The 21,051-nt window shown below is 47.0% G+C and overlaps 1 protein-coding gene across 1 annotated transcript in view; it reads right to left on the minus strand.

The window, feature by feature from the left end:
• Positions 1-21,051, minus strand: part of LRP12 (LDL receptor related protein 12) — a 277,408-nt gene that overhangs the window by 127,506 nt on the left and 128,851 nt on the right. The window contains exon 4 of the mRNA XM_069621490.1: positions 1,416-1,618. Coding sequence (XP_069477591.1) covers positions 1,416-1,618 — 203 coding nt within the window. The remainder of the gene's footprint in view (positions 1-1,415; positions 1,619-21,051) is intronic.

Genomic DNA, 21,051 nt, shown 5'->3' on the forward strand with positions numbered 1-21,051 from the left:
CGAAGATAGTGATGGTAAGTAAGCCGGGAACGGTGCTCCCACTTGAATTATGCTTGAAAAGTAACTTGAAGGTGTTCAAATGAAAATGCAAGCGACTCTGGGGGAGCCCTTTTGTCCCACCCGAGTATAAACGAAAGGCTGGTCGTTATGGCATAATGAGAGGGGAGAGATCAGTACTACTGGTGTGTTCGAGAAAGCGGCTCAATAATACGGTCCAAAAGAAAAGCTATTGATGGAGCAATATTTGTAGCCAAAATGTAAATGGACGTGTAGCAGGTCAGCAACTGAATACAATGCACACAGTGTGGCAGATCATTAGGAAAACATACTCAATTGAAGTGAAATTGTTATTGAAAATTGAGGCACGCAGCCTCCCTGTTGGCATGCTTAGTGAACACAGTAGAATTATTAGATAAACTGGCAGAACAATCATCTGTCGGACAAATCTCGGTTAACAAATAGGAAATGATGTCAAAACCACAAATGCTTGCAATATAACTGCCATTTTTACCAATTTATATGGCATTCAATATAGGGCAATTAAGGCAGGAAAAACGGCACCACAGGTGCAGTTAATAAACAGTTTCAAAAGGCAACAAGGAATGAAGCTCATAGATGGAGACAAGGATGGTCACCCTAAGTTACCTAGGGTTATCCAGACCTGGACCCCTTGCTCACTGTGCTCAGAGAGGCACAGCTACACCTCACTGATGAGGCCCAACTAGGCTGAAAAACGTGTCTGGTGTTGCTGTTGGTACTCTTGTTCAAATGAGGATTGCCATGGCATTTCAGTGGTGGACTGCTCAGGTGGTCGAGAAAGACTGATCTGCAAATGGCTATTCCTCATTTGTGAAAGGTCCAGTGAGCTAAAACAATGTGGCTGCGGACGCCGAGTAGGTACATTCCCACAGAACAGGTTTGCATGCCGTGTTCTTTCTTGCAGAGGGGCGCCCTGACCTCTTTTTGAATGGAGGCAAGGTGGTTAACATTCCTTAGAACATCACCACATACTAGTATTCCATAAAATTAAGAAGGCAGTGTACCCAACTACTACTACTGTTTCTGCCATAGAGTTGCTTAGGTGCATCTGCAAACAAAACTAAACGTGTTTCCGTTTCCAAATGCCATATGTTGCAGATATACGGACAGACTACATACAGGCCAACCGGATCCTTCCTATTCGGGAGACCGTTAGTCCAGTCCAACTTGTACTGTTGTATTCAGAGACTTGCGACACTGGGTTTATAATGGGGGCTTCCAGGACCAGAGTGCAAAGTTACAGCAAAGGCTGGTTTAGCGTTTCCTGAGTGGAATGGATCATGTTGACATTTTTTAGACTACTCTTCCTTCCAATTCCTAGAATCCAAGAACAAAGTATTAAAGGAACAAAAAAAACCAATGTGTTCGAAACATACCTGAAAAATAGGAGAGTCGAAAACCTTTCTTTGAGATGTTATCATCGGAATGGAATTTGATCCACACGTGGTCCTGTAAAGAGATATAGGGGGCTGGAATTGTGGATCCACAGGCTCTGTAACCTTCAGCATTCCTGTAGGTTCCTATTGTTAACCAATCAGAACTACATCGCCTGGAACCCTGAATATCAAAATCTTGAAAACTAAAGAAACAAAAAAAAAAAAAAACATTAGGGTAACCATTTGCAGAACTCTAACTACACATGGAAAATCTTTATTGGCATTCCATAACCCTCGGAGCTCACATCACGGAAATATATGTAAAATAGGCATACACCTCTGCACATGTAGACACTTCAATTCTAAAAGGACACACGAAATGATGCAGAAGGCACAGACTACGGCCTAATTCACAGAAGCGTTTTGTAATGGCAAAACCCCATTGGAAAACGCTTTCTGAATTAGCCCAATTTTCCATTAAAACCTGCCCGCCCCACTGTATCCATCACATACTCAAAAGCAGTTCTGCTCGAAGTCCTCATAACTAAAAAGTCTAATGTCAGGAACATGTTCAGAAAGAATTCAAATGAAGAGTTATTTGCGTAGCAACAGCTAATCCTAGGCAACCGTGTACACGCAGGTGCACCTTTAGAACCCTGTTCACATGTCATTGCGCTGCAGACCGAGGAGCATGCTGCAAACCAAGAGCCACTGCAGCCTCCCCAGATTGGTAAAGCAGCAATCCTCCAGCCCAGCAACATACATAAGCAGCAATGTCAATATATTTAATGGACTGCATGCCACCACTGTACGGATTTGGAGCCATACAATTAGGATATGAGCGTGCAGTATCCCTGGCATGTGCAGCTTGCGTGTGCAGGAGGCTTTGTCAGCCGCACTTACGGATAATGAGCGGCAACTAAGCAGTGCTGTCTTTCAGCTACAAAACCACAAATCGGTGAAAAGATGCTCACAAATTTAATTTGTACACGTTTCCTCATAGACTTTTCCATTTAAATCTAGTGGAAACTATGAGCTTTCTCTAAAGACCCAAAGTAATGTTTTTTTCAGATGGATTAGTCTTTCATCCCACAGATTTCACATCTTGGAAATATGCTCCAGGCGCAAATCTGACTTCAGAAACGTTTCAGCCACTAAGCCCTCGTCAGACAGGTCCGACTCCTACCTCAGCTTGTGAGCTGCCAAAAAATAAGCAGAGACTGAGCAGGCTGTACTGCAGAACCCTGCCCTCTAACAGGGAGAGCAGGCCTAGTCTCGCTGGGATGACGCATAAACATGTCAAGAAGTTCTCTGGGCCCAGTCTGGAGCGATCAGGGTGATGGTTTCTGTGTTGCACAAGGATGAATAGAGACTAAGCGTCTACTCTGCCCATGCACGTCTACAAAACAAGAGTGAACCCAATCAAAAGGTAAAACATGCACAGTTAAACGATATACATCCTTTGACCTTTGTGGTAACGTGGGCGCGAGAAGGCTATACTCAGCGTAAAACAGTAGCAACCCAAAAAGCAAATACAACAGTCCAAAATGAAGGACTATGCAATCAAGGATGTACACAAATACAGAATTTACTTTAAAAAAAAAAGCAATGATAACAGTAGAAAAAACGACAAAAACCAACCCCTGGAGAAAGAACACAGAATGTTTAGGAGACAGAAGAATGCAGAAGAATGCAGCACTCTGAGTAATGCAGCAGGGCTGAAAGGTTATCAATAACCACAATATTCTTTGAAAAGGATACGTTCTTGTAGAAAACGGGGATTAAAGTGTCCAAGCAGTCTCCAAAAATGTCCCAGGGAGCAGTTATCAGGGAATAATACATTTGCTGTTCTTGGCGGTTGAATTCGTGCTTGTGTTCTTGGCTGCTGCGCCATTGGTTCAATTCAGGCTCAAAAGTGGCAGTAGCAGAAGTCCAGATGGCAGGCCGATTTTGAGTCTGGGTCGAACTGAAGGCCGCTGTGGTTCAAAGCGATGCACGAGCAATGCAGATCGTGTGGGTCACCAATTTTGGTTCAACGGTCAAGGTTCAACAGCAGCCAGACTGATGGCAGGACGTGAAGGGCAAGTCGGTTCGATGCTGTGCTCGAAGGTCGCAATTCGGGAAGAACATCAGGGTTTTGCAGACAACTGGATCCGTGAAGAGGCTGGAGGTTCAAATGGCTGTTTGAGCATGGCAGGTGAAGCAAGGCTTCTTTGTTCAAGCCGAGGAAACAATGTGCATTAGCTGTCGCAGTGGAGAACAAGTTTGAATGCGAGGTACAGCGGTTCAAAGGTCAGCGAGTGCAAAAGGCAGTTCGAGGGTCCTGTTGGTTTGAATGAGGTTGAAGGAGTTTGAATCATGACTCCCAACGGTTCAAAGGCAAAATTGCAGGAATCCTGCCAGTCTTGGTCCTCAGGTGCTGCGAGTCCCACTCTAGAGCCTCAGGGTTAGGGGTATTCCTCGTTTTCAGGCTCTCAAACATGGGTGAGATGGGCACACTCACAGGGGTCCTTTGGCACAGTGACGTCCTGGGTACCAGTGCGACTGGCAGAGAGATGGTTTTCCTCCCACAGCAGGTCACCCACAATGTGCCCTGGAAATTGTTAGGGTCTTGCCTATGCCTTGGACTACCGGTCTTCACCTCACAACTGGAGTACTTTGGAAAGGACTGCTCTCTCAACAGGGTACAAACAAATTCTTCTTCGAGGCTGAAGTCCAGAGATTAATCAAAGAACGAGTGGGAGACCCCTTACAGCAAAGGTCCACAGTTCCATTGGACTCAGCCCTCCAATAAGGACACATCCAGCCTCCCAGAATCTTGCAGCAACCCCCAAGCCCCTGGAGGAATGTGGATTGGGGGCAGACAGCCCCCTCTCCACTTCCTGCCAGATCACACACACATATATATATACAAAGGAGAGCTATCACAAGCTTTCTGCAAGAAGCCTGCCAAGGTGAATGAAGGAAGAGAGCCCTCTCCCACCTTGAAAGGAAGGACGACAGCTAACAAAGGAACAGAGCTCTAAAGAGTAAAGGGTGCCATACTGAGGCAATATTCCCTGAGGCGGAGGGCTGACCCAGTAGGTAACGGCCTGCCACCAAAGTCAAGGGCCCGAATGCATACTTCCACAGAAATAGTCAAGAGTTGATTGAGAGACACCATTGTGTCAAGTGTTTGTTGCTGGAACATAACATGTATGGAGCCATTAAACATTTGAAGCCCCAACTCAAAACAGAATGACACCCTCAGACATGCTGAACTAGTAGATTTAGAAAACGTATGATCTTTTACCAATGCCATCACTTCGCTTCTATCATTTACTGGGTAATCAATGCAGTGAGAATAACACCAAGTATAAGATCCATGGCCTGATAATTCTTGGTATCTGAGATAATACATTCATAAATCGCCATTTGGATCTCCTCTGTGAAGGATCATATAAATTTACCACCAATAAATGATGAACGTCGTGAAGCTCTGCATCTACCAACAACAAATGAGCACTATCATTTGAAAGATCAGCTGCTCTTGACACCAAGGAGTTCGAACAGAAGGACATAATCCTCGAAAAGGGCTATCCTTCTCAGCGTTTCTGGCCTGATTTGAGAAACGGATATATACGCCAAAAGTAACCTCCCCCGTCAGCCATGTCTCCTGCAATATTATTATATCAAGAGGCCATATAACAGGCTATAAAAGACACTCCCTGCAAATAATTGATAGTGCCCACGTGTATTCCAGGAGCAAAAGGTAAAGTGTATTTTAAGAATGCTGTGTGGGAACAGGTAAAAAAGAAAAAAGCCGTTTCCAATGAGATTTGGTTAATAACCACTTTGGGAATATTTGGAATATTACCCTTAAAGACATGTTGAGCAACATTTGGCATGGAGACAATATTTGATGTTTGCACACGGTTAGTAGCTTTACACTTTTACTGCTGGTTTACTAAGATTTGGTCTACATCATTCCCCATTTTAAAACAGATGTGGCATTTCTTGACCAGAACTGGGATTTCAGATTCTTTACAATGCACTTGTTAGTACAGAGCTGTACCCCTCCATCTGCTCTACGAAGTCCAGGTCACTACTCTAATACTGGCAGGGCAGGCAAGTGGCCAAAAAGATCTAAATGTACTTGCCAATTTATAGGCTTAAAACCATCCTCAAATAGTCTAGATATGGTAAAAGAAGTAGGAGGGCACTGATAAAAGCTGATCTCAGTATGTTTACTTGTAGAGGTTGTACAATCAGGTGCAGCCGTGCCTGCTTTTCTTGCACAACCCTCATCTGAGGAGGGTCCATTATAGTTGTTTCAACAGACTCATCCTCTGAAAGATCTGGGTAAATGATTACATCTTCCTGATTAGGATGCACAATGTTTTCTTGGACATTTTTCCGCTTGTATTTTTATTAGACTGACAAGTCAACAGCCAAGAGGTTCAATTTCCCTCCTCATCCTTGTTATGTCAAAGTCTTCTTGCTGCCTTTTTCCGTGCCTTTTTCTGTGAAGGCCCAGCCTTAGATGTACCACTAGAGGCATCCAGGGTATCAATGTCTTTATTTGGTTGGAAATCTTATTTTTCACATTATTTTCCTTAGATAAAACTTTAGTCGCCCACGGTGCTCTTTTCTTAATATAGGATCAGTTTCTAGGACTACCTCCTCCAAGGCTTTAAGGAATTCGACAAAAGTAGACTCAGTGGCAATGTTATTTGCCCTATCATCCACCATCGCCAAAGGAACAGTAGTTTTCGATTTTATTCGAGAAGACATTTTTCACGGAGATCCCAGCATGTGGAATAATGTCTGCTGTGGTAGTTGTAGCTCTTAATGAGATCTGTTCCAGTAGGTAGTTTCGTTTCTGGGTCTCATTAGAAATTAAATTGCAAGGTTTCAGCAGTAATGTCAATGCAAAGTTCATAGCTTCATTCTGTACCAGGAGGTCATTGTTCTCTTCTGTTGGTATTGTGTCATTGTGGCCATTCGGATCATCCGAATAATCCCCTAAAAGGCTCTGACTTACAGCCTTGCAAGCAGAGTCCTCAATCAGCCCCGTTAGTCGAGGGAAACGTAAGAGTATTTGGAATCGAACTCCACCGCCAAATTACTTTGCAAAAACTCATCGCTAGAAAACTGCCTCCATGATGTATTCATCTGAATGAACTCCAACTGCCTCAAAATCAACCCAGGCAAAACAGAAATCATGATTGTCACATAAAATGGAGGAGAAAACCACTTCATCCCTTGGCCAAGGGAACTCAGGACAACCCCAGCACCCTTGCAGATTGTAAAAAACCTGGGGGTCCTGATGGACAACAATCTGACGCTAGAGCCACAAGTAAACGCTCTTCTGAAGAAATGCTTCTTCCTCCTACGAGCGGCAAAGAGGATCCTACCGTTCCTATCATTTGCCAATAAAACAACCACCATCATCGCCCTTGTCATGTCCAGAGTAGACTACGCCAACAGCCTATACTATAGCAGTACACAACCAAGGCGCTGAGTTTCTGATAGACAAACTGAGACAAACTGCGTCTACATCAACCAACAAGAACGCTCAGATCAAGCATTGCATCCGTCTGGAACTGAAACCCTACAACAAAAGAAAACTTGGAGGATCTTCCTTCTCTCACCAAGCGCCGAAAACCTTGAACAACCTTCCAAAGCACATACGTAACACAAAAAACTACTTACTATTCAGGAAATTACTCAAAACTTGGCTCTTCACGTCATAACTAGAAAGACCAGCCACAGGGGCACACTAACAACTAAAACAGCGATGAATGAAGAGACGGAGAAATCTCAAGACATACCAAATGACTTACCGAGAGACAGCCGTAATAGGACCAAAGACAGAATACATAGCAAGACAAAGACAGAAACACCAGGACGACTCATCAATAGGACCCGGACACTAAACTATAGCCATTCCCAACAGACCTAATCAAAGCAGACAGCTAGGGAATAGGAACCAGTGTATCATTAGCTCCAATCCAGAGGGTAACAAACAAAATAAGCACCCACTTTACACCATGCTCATCAAGATACCACAGGAAGCACAATATGCCATCACACACAAACTACAACTAAACAATAGCCTTAAGAAAGGCACCCCACGAAAACCAAAGAACTAACTGAAAGGTAGTCATGATAGGAGGAGACCGACGACGGAATACACCGGCCGACCAAGACGGACGTACTAGGAAGCCTCAACAGCATTCTGACCCTGAACCATTCAAAGCTTCAATTGACCAGTGTCACATTAGATAACAAGAGAATAGAGAGCACCAAACCAGTTCCACAACCGAAGAAATGGCTCAGACACACTTACCACCCCACACAAGACTCACTATGATACAGCTGGATACGCACAGCACCAACACAGCGAAACGGCCCTGAGGAACCAGCAACAACTCCACCCACAGAGATACAGCTCAAACAGAACCAGAAGTACCTGAACCAGGATACAGACCCCACTAACCCAACCCTCAATGTTCTGCATACTCAACCCACACAACTCACACAACCATTTCTCTCCCCTCAATCAGCACATACTTTACCACACTGCATCAACACAGACAGCACCTACAGCACATGAGGCCTCGCCCGATCCGATACTTGCACCAAAGCCCAGCACTCGATGTATACCGAGCTGAAGCTGCCAACAACACCCCACTCTACCTACTCCCCTCCTTCCGAAATAACCCTACCTGCCCTCCTCCTATTTACAGATCCGTCAGAGCGCCTGGGGACCAATTCCATTGATGAAGGTGCGCTAGACAAGTACTTTACACATAACATAATATATAATGTGGCGCACTAACAGTGGCTACCACTTTAGGGACCGTTGAGCATGGTAGCAGTTGCACTTCTGTCTGTAGCATAAGGAATTACTACTGTGCATCTCTTTTGAGTCATTACCCAGCACAAGGAGAATTCCTGTTCAGATGTGTGCAATGTGATAATTTCAGGTGTAGCATTCCTCAGGGGTACTTTAAAGAACGTAGTAATTTTAGACGCCTCAGGAATTGTGGGGTCATTTAAAAGCACCCGTTCAGTACTCACAACTGCAACAGGTGATTTAGACTCAGTTTCATGCATAACCGGCATGATTTTGCCCATTTTTACTCCTTTTCCTATCTGTCATAAGTTGTACACTGGTTTAGGCAGCATTTAATTTTAAAGAGGACAAATAATTGGTTTATTACACACTGCTGTTGCTTTCTGCCAATTACTTGAAACGGCAATCATAAGTTCTGTTGAAAACAGGTCCACTACATAAGTCTGCTGTTGTCTAATTGGGAACTTTAATGTCACTCCAAAAATGATGCTGTAGCAGAAAATCCACAGCGTCATCCAAGAGACTCGTTAACCAATAGCTAGAGTACACCTCGTCGCCCGGGTTCACAAAGGCTGGCGATGGGGAATGTCAGTTACATGAAGCTACTGCATACACATGGGCTGTGTTGGTTTTTATTAAATGGAATAAAACAGCTTAACAAACCAGGCCAATAAACGAGCTTGCAGACTGTTAGGGAGAATTCTCACAAATGTGCTAATTCCCTCCACCTTAGAGACCCCCAGCAGCTTGCTGGATTTTGAGGACTTGATTTTTTTAACCTGGAGAGAGTGAGACCCTTTTTCCCACTCTCTCATGTATTTTAATGTGATTTGTGAACTATGATTCTTTTGGTTATGGAGCCTGACAAACTCCATAGGCATCGTGTAACACAGCACCTTCAGTGCAGTGGCACAGGGAAGTCTTTCAGATTTCCCAAAGGTTTAACTACCTTCTCTGGGATAAACTACTGTTTCCCAGAGCAGTAAAGTCAAATTGACGTTACTTACATTTGTAACTTTCTAGACCCAGCACACACTAGCTTACAACAGGGTGCTGGAGGGGTTACTTAGTATCCCCTTTGTCTAGCTTCTCATGTAACATTTGTATGTTACCCTTTCCTCGATGATTGGCTGGTGGCAGTGGTTTACTTTAAACTACCGTGGTGTGCATTTACCGTGGGCTGCGTTCGTAGCTGCAGTAAAGCACCCAAGGGTGCCATTTTTGTCAAAATGGCCCCGGTCTTCTTTTTTCGCCATTTCTTTGTGGAAAGGTCCTTCTTGAGATTTACTCAGCTCGCCAAACCAGGTTTGGTCCCTTTGTGCGCTTTGCCTTTGGCGGGATTGACGAGTGAAGCCCGCCTCTGGCTCTAGGGTGTCTGGCGGGGACAGGAATGCACTCTGGGTGACTGACAGCTGAGCTGGAATGAATGGGAGACACCTGAATAAAAGGTGAGGCTGGACGAAGGAACCGAAGAAGAACTTGAAGAGGACGCCTGCTCCAACTCCTGGAACGTTGGTTTGCTCGGTGAAGCCATGCTGCTGTGCTGAAACTCTAAATTCGTATCGACAGAGAAGCCCCGCAAGGATGACTTCTCCCTCTGAGTTGGTGGCACCAATCAACTCCAAAGTAAGCCACCTGGACATCTTCTCGGAGCTGGTTGAATTTCCACAGAGTTTCTGCTGGAAACCGAATAGCCAGGGAGAGGAACACCAGATTGTGTGCGTTTCCTTTAGGTTGGCAAGAGCTCCAGGAAGATCCTCTGGACTCCCAGGAAGCAGGACTGACCGAGCCTGAGCTCCCTCAACAGAGTGTCGGACCCCAGAATCAAGGAAAGTCCATCTCGACAGCCAGAAACCGCAGTGTTGCTATTTGCAGTAGTCACGAGGAGCTGAAACAACGAAGTGCCACTTGTTTGAAGATTGCCAGTTGCGAGCGGTGACCGTCCCATTGCAGTGCAGGAGTCCCCAGAAGTCTGCCCTCTTGTCCCCACGACGGAGGCCCAGGAACAGCGAGATCTGCAGAGCTGTACAGGAACAGGAGTAATCTGCTGCACTTTTTCTTCAATCCAAAAGGTACTGTAAAGTCTGAGAGAACTTACCTCTTGTTGTAGAGTTGCTTGCATCTTCTACAACTCACAAGCCTAAACAGCTTGTGGCCCTACATTGATTCTTCTTTTCTTCAAAGACTACTAAAACATGGTGCAAAGACTTTTCTACTTACCTACCAGTGCTTCAGCTCATATAACTTTTTCCCATTGACTTTGGCTAAGCCTATTACAATGAATGACCCTGCTTAAGGGAATCCAAAAGTATTTGTCTGCTTAAGAATATTTGTGAACTCTTGTTTGTTCTAATAACTATTTCCTTTGACCAATACCAAAAATGTTCTAAATGCAACAGTACGATATGAATGTCCACAGCACCCTAGCTTTTGAAGTCACCCAAGGGTGTAAGTTGTGACTGTGGGACATCCCAACACGGTCTTTACTGATTTAGAACCTAAGAGTGTGTAGTTTTGGGGTGTATCTGTGTGTTGCTTTTATATTTCTCCCTTCTAAATAAGGCTTATTCTAACTGACTGATACATTAATAATTGTTTATTCAAGAAACCTTGTGTGCAAGTGTTCATTTGAATACTTTCGCTGTGAATCTCGGTGCAACTCCCCTACAGCTCACATTGACCCCTCTTGAGATCAGCCTGGCTGCTCAACACGCTACCAACCGGTGTAGTACAAGCTTATACCAAAGGTTGGGTTCCTATTGCCAGGAGGTCAGGGTTGTTGTAGTGCACCCAAAAGGTACTGCATACAATCTTGCCTAACACAGAAATGGATATTGAAAAATGGATACAAAATATCCCATCACAATGGGAGAGAGCGTGCATACATCGTGGGGACAGGAGATTCACGCTCGACAGACGCGTAGTTGAATTGAGCTAAGGAACTTACCGATCAAAGTACTTCATGGAGTAGAGGAAGTAGACTGCTCCAATTGCCGGGTCCCTTCCAGACCCGACAAACCACAAATAACTACTCTCCACACCACTCAGCTTGCTGCTATGCGATGCCATGTAGTTTAAATTTACCAGGTTACTCACCGTAGTGACCACCTTACACCTAGTCCATAGTCCCCTTTCCTCCATACTTGTGGGACATCTCTCCGTCCTGTGGGACGGGACCGGAGCACTTTGTAAAAAGCATCCAAATTATTTTCAAAAATGTGTCCCTCCTCTCTTTCCTGCACGGGGCCCGGCACACGGCCGTAACCCTGCCCACCTTGGCTCCGCGCCGCGCATCACCCATCAGTCCTTTTCTATCGCCGGGTCAAAGACCCATTAGCAATAACAGAAGACCCTTATTAGAGGGGACGGCGGGCGGGCGTATAGAGGAAAGGGGACTATGGACTAGGAGTAAGGTGGTCACTATGGTGAGTAACCTGGTACTCCTACGTCCCGTCCCCTTTCCTCCATACTTGTGGGAGATCCCCAAGCACTCCTTACAGGAACTACGGGTAGATGGAAATACCCCTTACTGAAACAGGTTCTTCAGCACAGCCTGACCAAAATGAGCGTCAGCTCCTGAGCTCATGTCGAGACAGTAATGCTTACAGAAAGCAGATGGGGAGGCCCAAGTAGCTGCCCCAACGATGGACTCCCAGGGGACATATTTCTGAAAAGCAACCGCGGCTGCCTTGCCCCGCACCAGGTGTGCATGGATACCCTTAGGAGGTTTCAGCCCTTGGACGGTGAAAGACTCCGTAATGCAGGTGGCAATCCACCTAGAAATAGTTGCCTTAGACGCCGGCTTGCCCTGAGGGTTACCGAAGGTCACAAAAATTTGAGAAGAACTCCTAAGCTCAAAAGTCCTGTCCAGGTAGAACTTAAGAGCTCTTCGGACATCAAGACAGTGTAGAACCCTTTCAGCCTCTGAGGCAGGGTTTGGAAAAAAGACCGGAAGGGAGATCGACTGATTCAGATGGAATTCGGTCACTACCTTCGGTAAAAAAGTCGGGTTTGTCCGAAGGACTACTTTGTCCTTGTGAAAGACCAAGAAAGGATGCTCCACCGACAATGCCTGGAGCTCACTCACTCTCCTCGCTGACGTAACGGCGACCAGAAAGGACACTTTCCAAGACAAGTACTTGAGGTCTATCGTAGCCATTGGTTCAAAGGGTTTATGGAACAGCGCCGTCAGGACTACATTTAGATCCCATGGCAGGTGCGGATTAGGAACCGGAGGGTAGAGGCGTGTCAAGCCGGCAAAATGCCTCTTCACCACTGGGTTAGTTAGAGAATAAGAACAAAGGTCTGTAGAAAGGTAAGCGGAAACCGCTGAGCGATAAGTCCTGCATGACAGAACATGAACCCCTGACTCTGCTACGGAGGACACGAAGGACAGCACCGTGTCAATCGTGGCCACACTCGGATCCAACTTCTTCTCCAAACACCAATGACAGAACCTGAGCCATTTACTCCTCTATTGAGATCTGGTTGAGGGTTTCCTGGCTGCCTGGATAACGCGCATGTTATCCGCAGACAAACTCAGATGCTCTAAAGACTTGAACTCAGGCACCATGCCGCCAAGCTGAGCGATTGTGGGGAGGGGTGCCACATCTGTTGTTCCGCCTGGTGAAGATCAGGAGTTACTTGTAACCTGATCGGTGGAGACACTGACAGGTGTTGAAGTTCTGAGAACCAAAACCTGGCCGGCCACCACGGGGCTATCAATAGAAGGGAACAGTTCACAGAGTTCTTCAACTTCCAAATTGCACGGTGAACTAGAGGCAGAGGCGGGAAGGCGTAATGTTGTGCCATGGAATCTCGAGAGCATCATCCAGAGAGGAAGCTCCTAGCCCCCCTCTGGAGGCATACTGAGGAAGTTTCTTCACCGCCGTGGCGAAGAGGTCCACCTCCGGTGTGCCCCAACCCGAGAAATTCCATGATAGGACCTCCGCCTTCAACTCCCACTCGTAGCTAATCACTGACTGCCGGCTGAGGGCATCCGCTATGACATTCAGCTGGCCCGGGATGTGCACTGCAAGCAGCCAGACACCATGAATCACGACCCACTCCCAAATCTGGATGGACAGGTCCACGAGGGGAGGAGACTTTGTTCCCCCTTGCTTGTTTATGTAATACATTGAAACAACGTTGTCCATTCTTATGCGGAACACCTTGTTGACAATGAGCAGTCTGAACGCCCTGAGTGCCAGAAAGATCGCCAGAAGCTCCAAATGATTTATGTGCAGGAGCTTGTCCTAAGGCGACCAGAGGTCTGAGACCTGAAGAAGATCTAACGTCGCACCCCACCCCAGAATGGAGGAGTCCGTCGTGATCGTCACCATGGGGGCTGGGTCCTGAAACCCCGAGCCCACCGACAGGTTGCTGAGAGATGACCACCAGTCCAGGTCCACTCTCATGGAATCGTAATCATTATCCGCATGGAATCCGGATCCACTGCCTGACGCCATGAATTCCGAAGAGCCATCTGGGCCTGTCTCATTTTGAGACAAGCAAGAGGAGGAGCCAGTAAACACGAGGCCATGAGGCCCAGAAGCCTCTGGAACCACCAGGCCGACATGCTCTCTGACTGCACAAACATCTGACACGTGGCCAACAGATCCGCCATTCTGTCCCCAGTCAGAAACACCCTACAGTCGATCGTGTTCCAACGAAACCCAGGAAGATAAGGTCCGGTGAGACCGTCATGGAGGATTTCCGCCAGTTCACCGACAGCCCAAGATGGAACAGGAGCTGAAGGAGAGACTGGAGGTTGCCCGCTGCTGCTAACGGGCAAGGGCTGCATAAGAGCCAGTCGTCCAAATAAGGATACACATGGATACCCTGGAGACGAAGATAGGCCGCAATCACCGACATCATCTTCGTGAAGACACGCAGCCCCGAGCTGAGGCCAAAAGGAAGCACGTGAAACTGGAAGTGCTCTTCCCCCAAAGAGAAGCGGAGGTATCTCCTGTGTGGATTCCAAATCAGGATATGCATGTATGCATCCTGAAGATCCACCACGCTAAGCCAATTGCCCATCTGCAAAGAAGAGCGTATCTGGCCGGGCTAGATCATCTTGAATTTCTCTTGGGGTTGGAAAAGATTGAACTGGGATAGGTCTAGGATGGTGCGCAGGCCAGCCTGGTCGGGTTTGGGCACCGTAAACAGCCGGGAGTAGAAGCCCTCCCCTCGCTCCCCAAGGGGAACGGGTTCCACAGCTCTGAGGTCCAGAAGTTTCTGAACCTCGGCCTTGAGGGAAGGTGAGCCCGACAGCTGAAAAGGAGGGTTGAGGGGGGGGGGTAGGGGGTAAAGGTAAGCGGAAGCCCGCTCGAGCAACTGACAAGACCCATCTGTCTTCTGTGATGGTCTGCCACGCCTCCCAATGAGACGCAATGCGTCCTCCCACCGGGGTCTCGTGCGAGCGCAGAACACCCTCATTTGGCAGGCTTATCGGTGGCCGTGCCACCTGAACCTGATGAGGAGCGGGAGAAAAACCATATACGCTGTTGTCTACGACGGTTATTCCTCGCAGGAGTATCCACTCAGTGAGATTTGCGGTCGAGGAAGCCCCTAAAACCAGAGGAAGGCCGACTTTGCGACAACGGTCTCTGGGATTTGAAAGGAGCTTTAACCAGAACAGACAATGATTTAGCCGTCTGAGTGCTATCCTTGGTTTTGGTGAGCCCCACATCAGTAGAAGAATGAAAAAGCTCCTTGCCATCGAATGGAAGGTCCAACAGCTTGTCTTGCACTTCCTTAGAAAATGCAGTGGCATGCAGCCACGCCTGCCGTGAGGTATCAACCCCAAGCATCAGGCCCCGAGCCGAGGTGTCTATGTGATGAGCCGCAGCCTCCAGGAGATCCTGGGCCAAGACCCTGGCATCGGAAAGGCCTCCTTTGAAGTCTTCCAGCTTCTCGACCGGGATGTGCTCCTCAAACTCCGACAGACCTTTCCACATTCGCATGTTAGCTCCCGCCAATATCAATTTGCTGTTGGCCTGCCTGAGCTGCAAGGCCGAGTTGGCGAAGATTTTCCTCCCGAGGGAGTCAAGGGGCTTGTCTGTTAAGGGTCTTCAATTCAGCACTCCAACTAAGTCAATGCCTGGCCTGGGAGGCCCAAGGGAAGCCCTTATTTATATATTTTTATGACAAGTTATAATCTGGATGATAAACCCTTGTATAACGCCACTCTTTGAATCCCCCCGACCTCACGGAGCCAAGAAGTAGGTTTGTTTTGCAATTTAAAAGATTTATTTGAAAATTAAACTATATATATATATATATATCACTTTTATAAATAAATATTTGATCGCACACTTATGAATATGACCGTGATCAACAATGGATAAAATGACAATTCTATGCTTATTTAATCACTTAGGAGTTGGTATAGAAAGGGTAAAGTAGCAGAGAATGCTTTTATGATTTCAAGGAAATGCAATGATGAATAAAAATGCAGTACAGAAATAAACTGATAGGGTTTCACAAGAGATATGTTCACTTTTCCCCTTGTGGCAATTCACTCCCCCCCTATGCAATATAAGGAGATGGAAGTAAAGCGCACACAGTTTTCAGGAATACAATCACAGTACAATATGAATTTCAGTTCCCCCCTAGCAAGTTTAGAGCAACAGGGATGGTTTTAAAACACAGGCAAACATACTTTAATGTGATTTGCAAAGAGGTGAAAATATGCTAAAAATGATTTTAATTCCCTATAGGAGGTTCAGGGTAGGTGACAGCTATTTTGGATTAGTTCAGGTTAACCCTATCAGTGATTCATGAGGGATTATTAGGTTGAAAACAGATTTCAGCAATGCACAGCAAAAGACAGCGATTTTTGTCTGGTGGTGAAATGAGTTAGTTGCAATTCGCGACACTTTTTCCGAGTGCGTCGAGCGCGATTACGGAAAAACTATAAGGAGTCGGTTTAGGGCTTGTTGGAAAGCTGAGGATCTTCGCTCTTTCAAATGAAAGTTAAATCTCGTTCCTAGCACACGCGGTTCCAAAGATACGAACGATTTTGTGAAGATAGTTTTTCGAAATTAAAGTAAACTTCAGAATGACAAAATGACACTTTTACAGCTTTGTAATGACAGAATGAACACACGATTCCTATGATGCAGTTCTGGACAGGTTAAAATGGTTTGAATCAGATTATTTTAGACTAAGAGATTGGTTCTGACACAGTTCTAGCCGAGTACTCGCACTATAAATTTGAAATAGGCCGTCAGGGTCTGGTCAGGTTTGCTCTCTCTGGTACTGGTTCTGCTCACAGCGATCTGGTCTGGGTCTGCTAGCGGTACTTCACAGCGGTCTGGTCTATGGTTCTGGCAAAAGTTCTTGGCACTGCACAGCGGTCTGGTCTCTGGTTCTGGATACAGCTTTGCTTTCTGGGTGTTTCTGGCGCAGGGTTCTAGGCCAGAATCAACAGCTCGCCCGGCTGTTGAATAGTTTGGTTAGGTTTGCTGGATGCTGAGGCCTCTGAAAAGGATTCAGTTTGTGGACTAGGCCTCTCTGCTACAAGTTTTGGAGATGGTCCTTCTGGATATTGTCTGGTCCGGCAAAATGCTTCGCAAGAAAATGGAAAGTTAGTGTCTTGCCTGTCCAATGCAGTCTCTTTTTATGTGTTTTGAAAATGAATGTGTGTGTGGGCATAACTAAGCCTGCCCCTCACAATTTAAGATTGGCCAAGTACTCCTTTCTCCCTTGAATGGGGGGAGCCGAGTTGTGAGTCATCGTGATGAGGTATGTTCATGGGTCAGAGGATCCACCCTTGGTCAATTTGCACACAAATCTATTCTTTATCCAAATACATATTTCCCAGATTATTACTTCGGGTAGGTCTCTGTTCCAACTCTGATGTTTCTAAGAGCTTGGGTTAAGAAATGACAACATTTTGCGCTTTTTGGTTGGTTTTCCAATGTTGGACTTTTACCCAAATTTACACAGAGGTACACCCCCCTTCTGGGCATATTACAGTAATTTACTATGTCTCTAGCATAAACCCTGTGTCTGCAATATTAATAAATAGCAGGGTTCGGTCCCAGAACACCGTACAAAGTGGAGTTTGGTCTGAAATCGTGAGGGCATTTTTCATATTAAGGATCCCCAAATTGTACATTTCTGTGAGCTTAATACAATATTTTATAAGCAATTTAATCAAACATACATTTGGTGCAATATGAAATCCACAACCCAGTCTGGCCCGCCTCTAGATACTTGGTGAGTCAGAGATCACACGTCCTTCCTTCCAGGCAGAGCACTTTTTACAGATACACATGAAATCAGCATATTCTATTTAATTGAAAGAGTCTATTGTGTTGACTGAGGTCAGCAGACCAGGGGGCCACTCTGCATTTGGTTAACAGAAACCTGTGATGTCCTGCCTTCTTGTGTGGAGTTCTGAGGTGTGAAGGCTTCCCAGCCTCTTGGACTGTTAATTGAATCAGACTGTCTTCTGGGAACAGCAGGTGTTAAGAATTTTCATTAACCAGCAAGGCTTTGAAGTCCAGGCTGGCTCAGGCTCCTTTGTCAGCTACTGAAATACAGTTCTCCTGTCAGAGTTTAGATCGCTAGTGCCGGTTAGTGCCCAATGCCGGTACTGCACCTATTTTTGGGAGCTGTCTTGAATTAATACATTTCAAGAAGAAAGGATATTAATTGATAGCATATGATCGCTGTTAACATTGTATTGACGTGGATTCTGCAGTAGAATAATTGTGTGCCCATAATTTTAGCCATTTGTGACATCAATTAAAACAGATTTTCAACAGATGGTCTCCTGTATTAACTATCTTGCAATGTTTGAAATAGGCATTTTGAGCTTGAATTCAGAGAAACAAAGGTGATTTCAAAGCGCTTTTTGAGCTAACAGGCACTGCTGTTTTTCCTTTGGCACCACATTACACTCATGGCGCTTCCGGTCCATCACGCTCGCACTGGTGGGTGGCAGGTTAGGCAACCATTTTGGTGTGCGCAAAAACTGCACGGTTTTCCTGGATTCTGGTGCAACGTGGGCTTTTCGGCCATCTTGGATTTTCTAAGCCCACAGCACCAAATGTTGTAGCCTAATAATTCAAACGTGGGTCAAGACACCCGACATGTCCTCCTTTCCCAGAACCTGAGTAGCCGTCGTGGAAGAGGATGCTGCAGGCCTGGACTGCAAAGTGGCCGCAGCCACCACTGTGGAGAAGGGAGGCGGACAAGACGACAGGGCCACCTCTTCCGAAGAACGCAGTCTGTACCTCGCGTCAATCTTTTTATTGACAAAAAGTCCCGAGTGTGGCTTTTCCCAGACTCGTCGGACCTCGGCCAGAACGTCCTTCTGCAGGAACAGGCCAGTACGCTCCAAGGGAGACAGGGTGAACGCCCCAGAAAGCATGCCCTCCTGCGGAGCGGGTGCCTCGGGCACCGGAACATCTAAGAAACTCATCATGTCCAGTACCCAGTCATGAAAGGCTCTGATAGAGCGGGGAAGGTCCTCGTTGTCCTGATCGCCTTGAGGGTCATCTGACGGGCCAGGATCCTGCTGAGCCGTGTCAGGCACTGCCTTGTCCACTGGGGACAATGGAGGCAAAGGCGGGAGAGCAGGGGGGGCACCACGGGGAAGGGAGGCACCGGCGGAACCACCGGAAGAACAGGTGGAGCCCGGAGGCGCCGGTGGACATATCTCCTTGAAAAGCCCTTTGAAATATTCCCTCATGGGGTCGGTGCACATAAGCGCTTGAAATTTACCGAAAAAGGCATCCTCAGAAGATTGTTTCGGGAACTGAGGAGGCCTCTCATGAGGTGGGCAAATCCAGGGACGCAACGCGGAAGGGTGCCACACCGGCCCCTCCGCCGACGTAGCCACATAAATCAAAGGAGCCGTCCCCGCGGGCAACAAAACATTGTGCGGAAGAGGCGTCCGTGCGTTCCAATCATAAACTGGCCGGTAAGGATGCGCACAAGTGACCTCAGGTTGACCCAAGAGACCGAGCCCTACACCCGAGGCCGATGGCATAGTTCTAGGAGTAGCACCTAAAACGGGCGCCATTTTGTCCTCATCTGAGGGGAGCTGCGGCACGTGAGGAAGGAGTCCCCGTCGATGGATCAGGGGTCTTAATCTTAGCCTTAACATAAAGAACCTCGGCCGAGCCGGTACTATGAGGCCTGGAATGTTTTTGTGACATACCAACCACCAACTGAGCCTTCAAAGGACGGACCTCGGCACTGCCGGTAAAAGACAAACCTTGCTTCTTTGCCCCCTCAACAGATCTGGTGTCACCACAAGAGTGGGAACGGTGTGCTTTCACCGACAAAGCCTTGACCGGCCTCTCAGAACTGTTGGTAGCTTTAGCTTCTGTACGAGGGACCTCGGACCCAGGCCTGGTAAAAGCTTGGTAACTACAAGCCTAGCCAAGGCCTCGGGGCGCACCCCGGTTTTGTTTTTGAGGGAAGCCGACAGAGGCCTCAGTGCGAGCTCCGGTACCCGACGACTCAGTAGAACTGTGTCTGCAAACAGCCCCCACAGGAGGGTCCTCGGAGCGTACTCTGGTGTTCACAGGCCCCTTACGGAGACCCTCGGAGAAAACTCTGGTAGAATTATTAGGCCCAACGGGCACCGCAGGGCGAACCCCGGTAACAGAGCGATCAATGCCCCTCCCGGACCGAGAGGAACCCGGGAAGGTATCCCCCCCGGTCGGGGTGCTCTGAAAAGTAAAGAACTTACCAGCGTTTTTTCTTCTCGTCGATGAATGCCTGAAAATGCGAAGGAGGAGTTCGTCGGAACACCTCCTCCCACTGCTCCAACCGATGTTGAAGTGCCCGGACCGAAAGGGAGTCACAGTAAAAACAGGAGTCCCAATGGTGTTCCGGACCCAAACACTCTAAACAAAGAGAATGGGGATCCGCCCTCGCAAAGCGATGGTGACACGATGAACAATCTGGAAAGTCTAATTTGAAAGACATAGACCGACGAGTAAACGAACGCCAGCGAGAGCCAGAGAGGAAAAAAGGGAAGAAAACCTTCCGAGGATGCAAGTGTGTCCGGCCCCGATCGAGCGGAGAAAAGGACTGATGGGCGATGCGCGGGGCGGAGCCAAGGTGGGCGGGGTTACGGCCGCGTGCCGAGCCCCGCGCAGGAAAGAGAGGAGGGACAAATTTTTGAAAAAAATGTGGATGCTTTTTACAAAGTGCTCCGGTCCCGTCCCATAGGACGGAGAGATGTCCCACAAGTATGGAGGAACGAGGACGGGACGTTGGAGTAAAGAAGTTTGCTGAGTGTAAGACACCTCCTCCAAGAGAAGCCACTGTGAACAAACTACCAAGGACCACGAATAACCACTCTTCACACCACTCGGCTCGCTGTGCATCGCTCTGCGCTGCCGTGCAGTTTAAATAGGATTAGTAGTCTGCGGAGAGTAAGGCACCTTCTTCATGTGACTTCTCTGAGGAATCTCCTAGTGAGACATGCTTCTGGAAAGAAAGAAAATGTTGCCTTAGCTCAGGCGAAATTAAAATGATCTGCTTCAAGAAGTGGCAGCCTCCATTTCCTGCATCTTTTTATGCTTTGAGATCCAATCAAATACGTGATGGCAGTTTGTTTGCCCAGGGCTGCACCATTTGGCAAGGTGCTAGGGAAGGCAATGAATCGTTTCTGTTTGTTATGAAAGAAGTGAATGTAAGTTATTCTTTAACTCTAACAATGAAAGACTGGGGAAAAAAAGGTGCTCAACGATATGCAAAATCAAAAGAACATTCAGAATGAAGCAACCAGATGTACACAGGAACACCTGCTCTGAAAAAGTGCTT

This window comes from Ambystoma mexicanum, chromosome 5q (assembly GCF_040938575.1).
Source record: "Ambystoma mexicanum isolate Mex_15411 chromosome 5q, UKY_AmexF1_1, whole genome shotgun sequence".
In the NCBI taxonomy this organism is placed as follows: Eukaryota; Metazoa; Chordata; class Amphibia; order Caudata; family Ambystomatidae; genus Ambystoma; species Ambystoma mexicanum.